Source organism: Lathyrus oleraceus, chromosome 6 (genome assembly GCF_024323335.1).
Source record: "Lathyrus oleraceus cultivar Zhongwan6 chromosome 6, CAAS_Psat_ZW6_1.0, whole genome shotgun sequence".
Lineage (NCBI taxonomy): Eukaryota > Viridiplantae > Streptophyta > Magnoliopsida > Fabales > Fabaceae > Lathyrus > Lathyrus oleraceus.
Window position 1 is genome coordinate 34,571,121 of NC_066584.1, and position 13,501 is coordinate 34,584,621.

General features: G+C 31.6%; 1 protein-coding gene across 2 annotated transcripts; it reads right to left on the minus strand.

Moving 5' to 3' along the window:
• Positions 1 to 3,151: 3,151 nt before the first annotated feature.
• Positions 3,152 to 4,231, minus strand: LOC127097647 (elicitor-responsive protein 3). Of its 2 annotated transcripts, none has more exons than XM_051036146.1 (5): positions 4,079 to 4,231; positions 3,870 to 3,935; positions 3,646 to 3,772; positions 3,444 to 3,558; positions 3,152 to 3,363 (listed from the first exon to the last, which is right to left on the minus strand). In XM_051036146.1, exons 1-5 carry the CDS (start codon positions 4,143 to 4,145, stop codon positions 3,349 to 3,351), a joined length of 390 nt encoding a protein of 129 aa, XP_050892103.1. In that variant the 5' UTR covers positions 4,146 to 4,231; the 3' UTR covers positions 3,152 to 3,348. The 2 variants fall into 2 exon arrangements, with proteins under 2 accessions (XP_050892103.1, XP_050892102.1); XM_051036145.1 differs by having other exon boundaries at positions 3,870 to 3,938; positions 4,079 to 4,222.
• Between the last annotated feature and the right edge of the window lie 9,270 nt (positions 4,232 to 13,501).

Consider the following 13,501-nt stretch of genomic DNA (forward strand, 5'->3'; position numbering starts at 1 on the left):
ATACTCATGCTATCTTGAGTGCAGCTAGCCAAAAGGAGAGGAAGAAGATCTTTGGTGAGGGCGAAGCCTTTGTGCTTTTTTTTTAAACATGTGTGATTGCATTTTGCAGATAGCATGGATAAAATAAGCAAGTTGAACATATTTTACAACCTTGCAGATGCTCAAGGTATTATGGCTACGGTGAATACTGAGGCTATCACTTTTGAGCCTGCTCCTTTGACCACCACTGTTACAGCTCTGGTCCCTTCTCTTGCCCCGGTCATAAAAATTATTCCTCTTGCTCCCGAGGGGGATCAATTCGCGGATGTTGCGACCACTTTGTCAATGGAGGAATCGACAAAAAGGTTTTGGGATGAGGAGTAACAATTTCCTCGAAGTGAGTGTTCTCCAAAACGGATTCTGGTCGTTGATAATGATGCTACCGGGGAGATGAATCCCTTCATAAAGATACCCTTACTTACCTATACTCCTAAGGAGGCTGCTGTTATTATTTTGACGTCGAACATATCCTTTATCCAGAATCTCCCTGATGGGGATAAGATGGATTTGGCTTCCCATCTTGCTCATAACACGTTCAAAGATGGTACCATTTTCTCTCTTGTATCTGTTGGATAAGGTGATGTATTAGCCTTCAGGTAATCCCTCATAAGAAGTAGATCCTTTTAAAAGGAAGGCTGAAGTTATGGAGTTAAAGTGTTCTAACCTCGAGAATTATGTTGTCGAAGTAAGTAAAAGTTGACAACTCTTTGAAAGAGATTGTGGTAATACATGGCCCTCCTTCGACTCTTGATGCTTGCGTGACTGAGATGGAGTGTTCCCTTAAGGATACAGAGAAGTAGTATAAGGTTTCTTATGATTTTGTTGAGGAGAAAACTCGAAAGGTGGAGGAGCATCAAAAAGCCCTTCTTTACGAAACTAAGTCCAATGCAAAGGCATTGAAAGTCTTCCAAGACGAGATGGCTGACTTGAAACGAGTTCTTAGTGATTCTCTTGAGCAAACTATGTGGGACGTGTTTGGCATCCGTGAGCGAGTTGTGGAACAAGAGAGGAAGCTTTGCCTTGATGCTATAATTTATGCTGAGACGTTGGATTTATTTAAGTCTGCCCCAGGGTGGCTCTAGGAGGTGCTCCCAGTACCCCAACTTCTGATGCTTCAGCTTGATTTTCTTTTCATTTGTATTATTTTTATTTCCTGCAATGTTTTCTAGGCTTTTATGCCCCATGTGTAACAATATTTAATATTTAAAAGGAAATATTTCCCCTTCATGATTCAAGTGTTTCTCACTTTAGAGCTTTACACTTGTCTTTTCTTATTTATGAATTGAAGTAACTCTAGGATTCACTCTTTTACCCTACGAAGTCTTTATTTACTTTAGAGTTTAAAATTTGATAACTGACATTCAATGGCCACGGTGGGTCATCTGTTTTGGGCTTGAACACCTTTGATGCTTGCTTTACAAAGGAAATATTGTATTTGACTGTAGTGAAATAGCGAAAGTTCCTTTGAAATTTTCTTGCCTTTTGTAACTTGGTGCATTGAATAACGTTAGCTAAACTTGCTTGTTTTATTTAGTGTTGTTGTATTTGAATATTGATTTGTATGTCACACTTAGATAATTGCTTGCGTTCCTTAGGCAAAGCATGGGATTAGCGAGGTCGACGTCACATGGTCGTACTTTATATTGTGCCTTGCGTCACAAAGGACTGTTTCCCGACCAAGGGTAGGATCCATATCCCTTCCTCGAGACTTAGTGCGGATCGAGGTGGACGTCTTTGGGCTCCACCACTTACACCCTTGGATTGGATAGATTCGAGGGGAGGGTGCGTCAACTACTTAGAAATGCGTTTAATAAGCCACATATGAGGAGTCATAGGAGGTGTGCGTTTGAGAAGCCTCTCATAATTTATTAAAACCACCTAAAAATGTTTTAAAGGCCTATATAACTTATTAGGGAACTATTAGACCAATTAGAAGCACTGTTTTTACAAAGAATAATTAAATAACCTTAGTGCTATAATCGAATATTTCAATTTGTAACGCCTATAATCGATTGAAGTAATATTTTAATTGTTGGCAATGACTATAAATCAAAACATTCAATATTGGGGTCCAATAATAAATTAGCCTAATAAATTATTACACTTATTGGCCCCATTGAATGCTTCTTAATTTGAACCACGTTTGTCCTATAAATAGAGAGCTCATCTACCATTCCAAATCACTCAGAAAATGATCTTTGATATTTGTAATTTACTAAAGAGTGTATTATATCTTGAGTAAACTATATTATGTAAGAAGTTGTTTGGTTGTAAGATAAACTAATAAAAATTATTGTTTAGTTTAGGGATTGTCTTAGGAAGTCTCTGTTTGGTTCGTGAGTCACGCCTGTTATAAAAGTTCTCGTTTGGTTCGTGAAGATTAGCTAACAAAATTTCCACAAAAGTTCATGAGCTTAACCCATGTAAAAGTTTTGTTCGAGTTCGAGATCAATATGTGCAAAATATTGTGCAAAGTTCTTGAGCTAAGCCCATATAAAATTTCTGTTAGGTTCTAATATCAACCCATAAAAAATCTCAAGGAAAGGTTCAGAGATTGACTTGCGTAAAATCTCTCACAAGGTTCATGAGCTCATCCCTATGTAGAATCTCCATTTAATTAGGCGATTGGCCCGTGTAAAGCCTCATCTTGGTTTGGAAGTCAACCCGTACAAATATATGTTTGGTTTGGAGGATAACAAGTCAAAACTCAAAGTTTGTTTGTAAGAAGACTAGTGGAAAAATATAAAAAAATCTCACACAATAGACATTGGAACTCTCAAGAAGAAATTCTTGAAAAGAGAATTAGGTCATCTTCATTTAGAGTGAATCTCTATAACTTGTTGGTGTCTTTCTCTTTTCCTTACTTTTACTTTTAAGTTTTTTTCTTCTTGTATTTTGTCACCTAATTCTTTATTCATCTACTTATTTCTTTGGTTGTTTTACAAACGATTTTAAATTTTGATTTTCTCAAAAAAATTATTTTTAATCAAAGATTTTCAAACTTTTAAATTCACCCTTTGAATTGTAATGGATTTGAGTACTCATTATACTCGATTAATATATTTTGCTTATAAAAGAAATTGAAAACGAATATCTTAATTTAACTTAAACATATTATAGTAAACTTAAGTTGAAATTGAAAAAGAAAAGAGCATATTTTCCCAACATAATATCCATGGTAATTGTCCCAAAGAAATCTCTAGCCCAATTCAAGAAATGTTGGTATAACTACCAATTATTATTTTATTCCCTCACTCACTTACATCCCCTCAAAATCTTTCACCAATCTGAATTTGCTCCTAGCACAGCTCAGTAATACCCACCCTGCAACCAAAATTTCAAAAGAATTAATTAAATCTATCTGTTTAATAATTTTACTAATTCAACTTGTTAAATAAAGTTACCTCTGGATGAAAAGTAAGAGCCAAACGAATTTCTCCACAGTAATTCTGATTCTTCACAACATTATAACAAGTTTCTGGCACACTATATTCATCAAGAACTGGTCCCAAATGAATTCTGCATCAAACATTAAATTTTAAAAATAAATAAATAAATAAAAATATTTGTTTATTAAAAAAAAAGAAAAAGAAAAGAGTAACTTACATTGTCTCACCAAGAAAATCATCTCTGGTAAATCTATCTTTATCCATTAGCCTCAAATTAAGTTCAGCAACATTGTCAGCAACTGTGAAAAGAAAGCTTTCATTCCAACGAGGATTAGACCCTGCATCTATTAATTAAACATCCTAATTAATTCACTAATAACAATTAACAACATTTAAGTCATATTTTCAGAATATGTAAAAAAAAATTATATTGAAACTTACTTTTGGCTACACTGCTTATGTGCTCCTGAGTTTTATAAGTCAGAATCACATAGGGATCCATTTTCTCTGCTTCATAAAAAATTATACACGTAATATATAAAATTATTTTTAACAGATCAGAAAAAAAAGTTAATTTTCATGCATCTATAGGCAAGTATATAGTAGATAATCTGAATTATTAGATTAAACATTGTATTTAAAATACTTACTGAAAAAATCAGTGTCATGAAGGCCTTTTGCTCCAATGAGAATCACTTCAAGAGTTCCACGAGGCATCTTTTGATTACAATCTTTTCTTAAAAGATATAAATCTAAATAACTATTTGATGAATACCAAAACTCTCACAAGCAATTTATAGTGTGAGAAAAATAAAAGAGTAGCCTCTACTCTTTTTATTATTAGTATTATAATTGTTTTAAAAAAACTGTTTTCTTAATAAAAGATCTTAGTACTGAAGTAAGACTTTTTGAATAAACTTTTTTAATTGATTTTATTTTAATATTATTTTTAGCTTTTAATATACTTTTTCAATATATTTTTTACAATATTAATTTATTATATTAATTTTGTAATTATAATAATTGTAAATACGTCAATCTTTAATAAAAATAAAGTTGGTCAAACTGATGTTATTTTTTTTCATTGTTTATTCTTAATTTGAAGATTTTATTAGATTCTCTTTTTTTTTTAAAATAAAAAGAAAAAAGAAAAATGTATTACTACTTCTTAATTTGTATTAAATAGCCTAATATGAAACAAATAATAAGATGAATGGAGCATATAATATAAATTAAAAAAAGTTTGTTGGAATATTAAATTTATTGACTTTTTTTTATAAAATTTTTATAAGTTTATTTTTAAAAAAAGAAAATTATTTAATAATTGAGTTTTGGATTGGCCAACTATACAAAGATCAATTCAATCTATAAACTTAAGGAAATTGCTTCTCCTACTTAAATGATAGAGAAACACTCTATAAAAATTCGAAAATGTTTCTACGAATTCAAAAGTGCATTTTCCCATGCACAAATTTCACAGAAAAACACTTCCTAGGTAAATCACACTCTTATTTTTTAAAATTTAGTTCAAAAGTGTATCTTTGAACACACCCCATCAAAGATTTTGCTTATCTAACAACTCGGTGATAAATTCTGGCACTTTTAGATTTGTGAAGTAGGAATTTGAAAAAATGTCACTTTTACTGTCAGTGACAAATTCGTAAGTGCATTTCTTGATTTGTCAAACAGGAAATTTAATAAAATATTACCTTGCATGTTTGCCTCAGTCATGATAAAAAATACCATTTTTGTTCAAACCCTATAAAAATCACCCTCCACACACAATTAAATTTTCTACTTCGAAACAATATTTCTCTATTTTCTCACATTAAAATGAGTAAAAGAAGTTGGAATTCAAGGTAATATACATGTATTTCCTTCATAATTACTTCAATTAATCTGATTTATGAGTTGAAAAAATAAACTTTGCGTCCGGAAATATATTTCCAAATTTTAGTTGAATGTCATACGAAAGTGTATTTTCAGATTAGTTTAGAGTTCAGTTTGAATGATTTTTTTAAATATTTTATATTATTATTTCCCTTAGATATGGTGGACCCTGATGTTATCCCCAAACCTATTGTGTCTACGGATGTCAAACATGTTGAAATCAAGGTAGATGTTGGATACAAATTTACAAATGAATAAGAGTTTATTGTTCGTGATCATATGCTCCAATGGATCCACACGGAGACTGTCAAATTGAGGTTTGACGTTGTAATCAGAAGTTCAGATAATGGTTCAGATAGAAGACTTGCATTTGTGACACTGAGATGCGAAAGAAGTGGCAAACACACAACTCTTATCCAAAAGTTGAAGAGAAGACACCGACTCGAGAAAATGTAAGTGTAATTTTAAGTTGCATGGATATATTTTGGCAAATAATAATTGGAATTTTAATGTGATTTGTGGTACACATAATCATGACATGTGTCATAAGTTAGCCGATCATCCTATTGCATGTCGCCTTATGCCTGAAGAGAAAGAAATCGTTTCAGACATGACGTTGAACATGGTGTAGCCTGTAACACCCCCCAAACTACTACTACTCAAATACAACATACAATTGCATAATCAAAATAAATTAAAGCATGCATACACGAGGGCATCACATTTACTTATGCCAGAAACAACACATGCCATGGTCACATACAAGTAACACGGATTATAAATCAAAACCAAATAAACAACATGCAAACTCATACAGTGGAATAACATCTCTCTTCATAAATGATAAATACTGATAATTCCCATAAATCATCTACCACAAAAAATCGTTTTGGGCTCTAAGGCCACTCAACATCAAAACAAATACAAATAATCCCATAAACCCAGGTGTTACATGATCAGAGCACTATAGACTACCTAGTCAAAACACAACAAGAACTAGCCTCTGAATCTAATCCTTGTGCGAAGCACCACTATCTCCAGTACCTGAGCGATGTCGCGATAGAACATAATTCCAACAGAAGGGTGAGAATTCAAATCATTATAGAAAAACATAATAATATGAAATGTATAACAAACATACATATATTATTAGAATTCGTCACGCTTCATACAAACATGCATCATATCATCTTATTAAAGAATCACATGTTTATCATCATACGACATGGCTCAACAATCCACACGTATTCATCTATAAATACTAAACGATGTACAAAAGTTATATTTCACAACATATCGATTTCATGTACATATTATCATCCATCATCATTTATAAATCATCATCAAATATGTATACAACTTTCACATGATTCCATAATATATACAAGTCACCATTTCATCACATATATCACAAATATGCACACATATCACTTCAATAATTCATATCAAATGGATCACCTAAAATCCACGTATATGCATATCTACCAAAATCATATCCACACAATCATATCACATAATCACACAAACAACAATTCACACCGACACGTGCGACTCAATGCAATATGCGTGCGGATCCCGTCCGTTATCATTTCTGCCTTGTTGAGCGTCACTCAAATAGACTAGATAACCATCTCTAAAGCTCGATTCAGCCTTAAGCTTTCAAACCCCATTCGGCATTAGGTTTGGGACAAACAAATAATCTACGCGAGATTACCCAACGTTGCCTCTTTCATATACTCATGCTAGTGTAAGTGTGCAACAACAACAAGACTCATGCAATTAAGACGATCGCAACCCCTTAATCATACATAAGCATACCACATCCAACATTTGCACAACATACACCTAACATGACTTTAATCCCAAACAATACATTAAATAGCATTCATCATCTCATCACAACACATTAACATAAAGCAAACAAGCCAATTCATGTTATTCATCAAATTCACCAATTCACATCATCACATACATGATTTTCAAGTATTATGTTTCTTCACAAAATCCATCTAAAACCATCCAATACATGCCAAACAATAGAAAACATGTCATTCACATTTACCACACATACAACATACATCCACATTAGGATTTTTTGATAAAATATTAATCTACTGTTATCAAAATTAATATCATGTTATAGATAATATTCTTAGCCTCGTAACAGTCCAAACGGCACCTCAAACGGAGTTACGGTTCAAAAGTTATTGAATTTACAAGTTTTTCAAATTGCTGTCAAAAACCAGAAAATTTGCTGTTGCGAAAATGCTGTCAAAAACCAAAAAAGCTGTTGTTGCGAAAATGCTACTGTCCAACACGAATTTTCATCCTAAAAGCATATTAATCCATCATTTTTCATGAAATAAATAGTTATACAACACACACACACACACACACACACACACACACACACACACACACACACACATATATATATATATATATATATATATATATATATATATATATATATATATATATATATATATATATATATATATATATATATATATATATATATATATCATGTAGCAACTATTAGGATCATAGAAACAAGATTCTAAGCTCCATTAATTTTCACCAAAATCCCAAATCAACCATTTTCAAGTGAAACTCAAACATGCAATTATACACCAAATCATGTTCTATACACATACCCATTCATGAAATTCAATATAGAAACATCATAGCATAACATAAACATCAATTTCATGGATTAAAACATAAACACATGTTAGGATTTCTCAAAAATCAAAATCCCCAAACCCTAAGTTCATGATATCTAACCCACATACATTACATACATTATGTTTACCCATAACCACTTGAAATCCCACCCTTACCTTAGTATAAATGAAATCTCTAGGTCCTTCTTCTTCTAGTTTCCTTTTCTCCTCTTTCTCTTCTATTCTCTCTTCTTTTCTTGTTTTACAAAACTAACTCTAATCTCTAAAACCCTTACTATCTTTTCAACTCATAATGGACTTAACCCACTTATCCATCCATTCTAATTAATTAGGCCCATTACTAGACAATTGTTATTTCTACTCATAAAATTCAATTATTCAAATAACACATATATTCAAATAATTCAAATAATAACCAGAACACATATTTAATTAATTATCACACCAAATAATGATTAATTAAAATAACCACCTAATAAATAAATACGAAAATTAAATCAGAGTGTTACATAGCCCAAAAACATACTTTCAACTTTGTAACGTTAAACACCCAAAAATATCTCAAATATCAAGCAAGTATACAATATTCGTACACGAAACAACAAGGCGATAATAGAGGATAAAACTGAAATGCAACAATTGTTTAAACTTCTGAATGATAACCATTATGAATCTAGGTACGAAGTGTGCATGGATGAAGAAACCTTTCAAGATATATTTTATACTCATCCTAATTCCATAAAGTTGTTCAACACATTTCTCACTTGCTATACCCCAATTTTGTCCTAGTCTTTAGAATTTTTCAAAAATAATTATCAAGATAAATGTCATGTTTATTTTTTATTGCATTTTTTTTTATTTTTAGAATTTTAAAATAAAATAATAGTTATTTGAGTTTTATTTCATTTAATATTTATTTAGTTTAATTTATGTTATTTCTATTTATAGTTTTATGTTATTTTCAAATCTTAATAAGCAGGAAAAGAATCAGAGATTATTTTTTGTGATTTTTCATATAACTAATATTTTGATTTCCTTTTAATCATGTTGTCAATATTTGATTTCTTTTCCTTTTTTGATTTAACCTAATTTCAAGTATAAATAGGAGTAAACAAATTCACAATGGGATAAGAAAAAATAATTAAAAAAGCCACTCAGACAAATCTCTCTCCCTCTTATGCGTTGATTGGTTTAGACAAAAAATGGCAAACAAAACAACAATACCATCACCACATTCCAGTATCATCTTCGACCTCCCCTTTAACCAAATAATCAATTCCATCAACCTCACAATCGTCACCTTTACTCTACCTCAAAACCTCATAAACGTGATTTGTGTAGAGATTGGAACTCTGAATCAAATGATCCAAAATCAGCATAATGAGATACATACATCCTTTGGTCACAACATTACAATGTTAAAACACAGATTCAGAGACAACAATCTTTATTCATAGTTGGTCAATAACATATCTCGAGTAGGATTGAATTTTATTTTTTTCAAAGCCAAATAAGTTGAGAAAGTAGGTTCAGATAGCTCAAAGTGTGGTTTTACAAATAGGAATATAAACGGTCTTCCATATGCTTGTTTAATTTCAATGAAGGTGAAACTTGATAGCCCGATACAAATGGATGAAGTTTACACCCACTAGAAAAGGGTCCTTTTTAATAACGATGGTGTGATGAAGGATGGTAAATCTAATATATCTATCTTGACCGAATAGGAAGTGATTTAAGAGAGATTTTTGAAAGCCAATGACAACATGAAACTCCATATCGAAGAGTAACCGAAGAAGATTTCCTATCTAGAAACCACAAATTCGAATCCACGTTGCAACCGGTAAAAACAAAGGGTTCTCCTAAGAAGTTCAAACCATCACCGAGTGACAACTCATCCCTTTGAGGACTCCTTCCTATTTTGAACATGTTGACACACTTTTTCCATTTTCTCCAACTTCAAAATCACAAAAAATCATTTTCAAAGGTGCTCGCATTAGAAAACCATCTCCTACACCACCTTTACCAAAAATCTAATACATCAAAGAGACGCCAAATTGTATACATAAATACATTGAACAAATTACTAATGTTGAGGGTGACGGTAACAAAGGAAGCTGAAATTTGACTGAATCATTTTATGGATAGGAAGCAAGAATTCACTAAGTTGAGCGAGATTTAAAGATAATCAAATAAATAGAAGTCAAAAGAGGAACCACCCATAGATATAGGTTCAGGCAGTGACACATGTTTTGATTCATTTTAGTTTTTCTCCAACAATATATTTAGGTGGTTAGACTTATTTTGTATGTAATGTTGGATTAATATTAACAATGTCAAATGTATACATTTTCATAGATTTTAATGCATGTTTCAATTTTCCAAAATTTTCAACATTGTCGTGTGTTATAACATGTTACGTTTCTAAAAGAGGTTTTGTGTGAATAGTAATGGGTGAATCTGGAAGTGTATATTCGAACCAACCCCATATTGTTAAAAAAAGATAGTACGGGTTTATTTGGAGATGCATTTATGGACTCACCTTAATTTAACTAAACGAAGCAAGGTGTATTCAGAAGTACATCTCCAGAATATTAGACTGAGTTTCTAAGATTCATATTGATCTAAAACTTGTATAAATATGGGTGCCACTAAAATTGTTAGAACAAACACACAAAGAACATATAAAATGTCTCAACATGCATATCTCGCTTTTGTCCACTTCAACGATGATAAGCCCCTTCTTCAATTTAGGTTCTCAGAGATCACCCGTCTTGTTGATCTAAAATCAAAACTAGAGAATTTGTATCCAGAAAATTGAAGAGTTGTGAAGCTCTATTATTGTTAACCTCAATTGACAATGATGAAAAGAAACAGTTCAGTGAGTTTGAGCTGAAGATAGATGAAGACTTAACTGTTATGCAGATTACATTTCACTGTTATAAAATAAAAGATCTGAACGATCTAGATACGAAGATCGCGAGATCGCCCGAAGATATACTAAAGATGTTGAAACATCCTATTTTATGATTAATATATTGTTTGATTTACGTTAACGATTATCTATGTAATGTTTCAGTTTTTATGTATGTCATAACAATTATTAATGTTAATTTATCTCAGTTTTTGCATCTATTTCATTTATGCATCTATTTTTGGTTCAATAGTTTCTGGAAGTACAGTTTCGGAAGTTAGACGGAAATGCATTTCCATATCAGTTTTTGTCATAAATTAAGGTCTGATTCACTTACGAAGGGATTCTGTGTGAATTGAGGTTTTTCCGAAAGTATATTTATGAATTCAAGTAGTTTTTATTTTCATTAGGGTGGGAGAGCAACCCTTAAATTGGAAAGTGGAGGTGAGAAAAACACAAGAAAAGATGTTGAATTGTGTTGGCTTTTTATCTTTAAGCTTTTTCTTCTTCTAGTTCTGATGAATCTCAATTAGATTTTGAACACTTGGTTCATAGTCTGACTTAGAAACCTTGGTTTACTTCTGAAAGTCTTTATTAGATTCTGAACCATAATCTGACTTAGAGTATCATAGTTGATAGTTGCGGAATGATAAGTACAAACGCAAGGAAAGTAAAGACAGAGACATAAGCATTATCTTGTTTCCTCTCACAACTTAAGAGTAGTCTAGTCACCATGTACTTCCAAGGAATTTCCACTATACCCAAACGGATTACAAATGCTCAAGCACTAAGTAAGAGACTTCCAATGCTCAAACCCACAAGTAAGAGACTTTTATACCCAAACACACAAGCAAGGGACTTCCAATGCTCAAACCTACGAGTAAGAGACTTCTATGCTCAAGCACACAAGCAAGAGATTTCAAATCCCCATGCACTAAAGCAAGATATTTCTGACTCTATAACAAACTGTTAAGAGATTGGGGAAGAAATATAATTGATATATAATCAAAGGTGTAGATAAAATACAACTTATAAAGACTCTAAGACTTAATAACTTCTAAAATATAAAAAGTGTTAAGATGTCATAAGTCTAGCAAATTTGATATATTAGCTTCTCTCTGAATGTCAATGTTCAGAGTCTTGATATGCAGTGTGTAGTTGTATATTTCTTCTTCCGTTCTTCTACTCCTTAAATAGAGGGCAAGAAAAGAGACGGTGAAGACTTTCACCAAAATGTTGGATAATTCTTTTACTTGATTAGAAACATATAGAAAAAAACTTTCTACAAAGGAGAATTATTCTTTGAAGCTCAGACACCCATGAAGAGATTTTTCCTTAAGTCTTCACGTGAACAAAAAGTTTTTTGAGTCTGTCAGACTTTAGACGATTGAAGAGATACACCTTCAAAGGTTGAATTTCTTCAAACTTGATTCTTCAAAGCCCGATCTCTTAAGAGTTTACTTCATGGCTTCTAAAGCTTCAGAGTATGGATCACCATAGGATGACTTTCTTCAAAGTTGAATTCTTTAGAGTCTAGATCTTCCATCAGAGCTAGACTCTTCAAAAGTGATCTTCAGAACCAGAGTTTGAACTTTTGATACAGAACAATCAATCTTCTCTTCATCTATTCTTAGATTTATAATCCTGCAAACTTGAATAGATGTTAGAATACTAATTATTCTTTAAATATGTTGTTATCATCAAAATCTAAGGGATATGGTATCAACCAATTTTTCTCCAACAGAAAGATCAATCCCCTAAATCCAATCTAATCAAGACTCGTTAATGATTAATTTATCAATGAACATGCATTTACAAGGCGCCACACATAAACACACCTTTCCCTTCATTAAAATTATTGAAATAGTAACGGAACTATGTCCAATGTTTTGATCTGAACAATTATGGACTTAAGTCTAATGTTTTAAGAATATATATATATATATATATATATATATATATATATATATATATATATATATATATATATATATATATATATATATATTTATGGAGCATATCAAGTGATAGGAGTCAACTACCTAACTAAGAATGAAATAGGTTTAAGCTCTCCCTACTTTACATTTTTTTACAATATTAATTTACACTAAATTATAACCTTTTTTGTAATTGACTAATTAACATTGCATTGTCCAATCAAACACACATTTCAGCCACCTGACAGCTTCATACGGGAGAATCATTTCCCTTTCTCCATTTAAACCATTTTAACTTGCTACTTTTCAATTTCCTCTCTCCTTTTTCAGACCAAACACATTCCTTGTCTCTTGTGTAATATTTCCAAGCTTGAAGAAGGCATTCACCAACTTCCATTTCCTCTAAGGTAATATCTTCTCTGAACCTCATTTTTTTGCTCGTCACCTTCATTGCATATTTCTTGTGAAATTCGTTACCGATTTATATGCTATGTTTCATGAATTTTCTCATCTTTATCTTTTGCATATTTTCATTAGTTCGAGTTAGATATTCTTTTTTGTCATACTACTTTTGATTAACCACTTTATTGAATGTTCATCTCCATGGTTATTATATTTTTTCACAAAACCTTGAAATCAATGTTTTAT

Bases quoted from the DNA above. Each gene is read 5' to 3' on its own strand.
- LOC127097647 (XM_051036145.1), bottom strand. From the start codon at position 4,145: ATGCCTCGTGGAACTCTTGAAGTGATTCTCATTGGAGCAAAAGGCCTT. The intron at 3,773-3,869 runs GTAAGTTTCAAT...TTTAATTAATAG, and splicing joins CATAAGCAGTGTAGCCAAAA to ATGCAGGGTCTAATCCTCGT. The intron at 3,559-3,645 runs GTAAGTTACTCT...TGTTTGATGCAG, and splicing joins GATTTTCTTGGTGAGACAAT to AATTCATTTGGGACCAGTTC.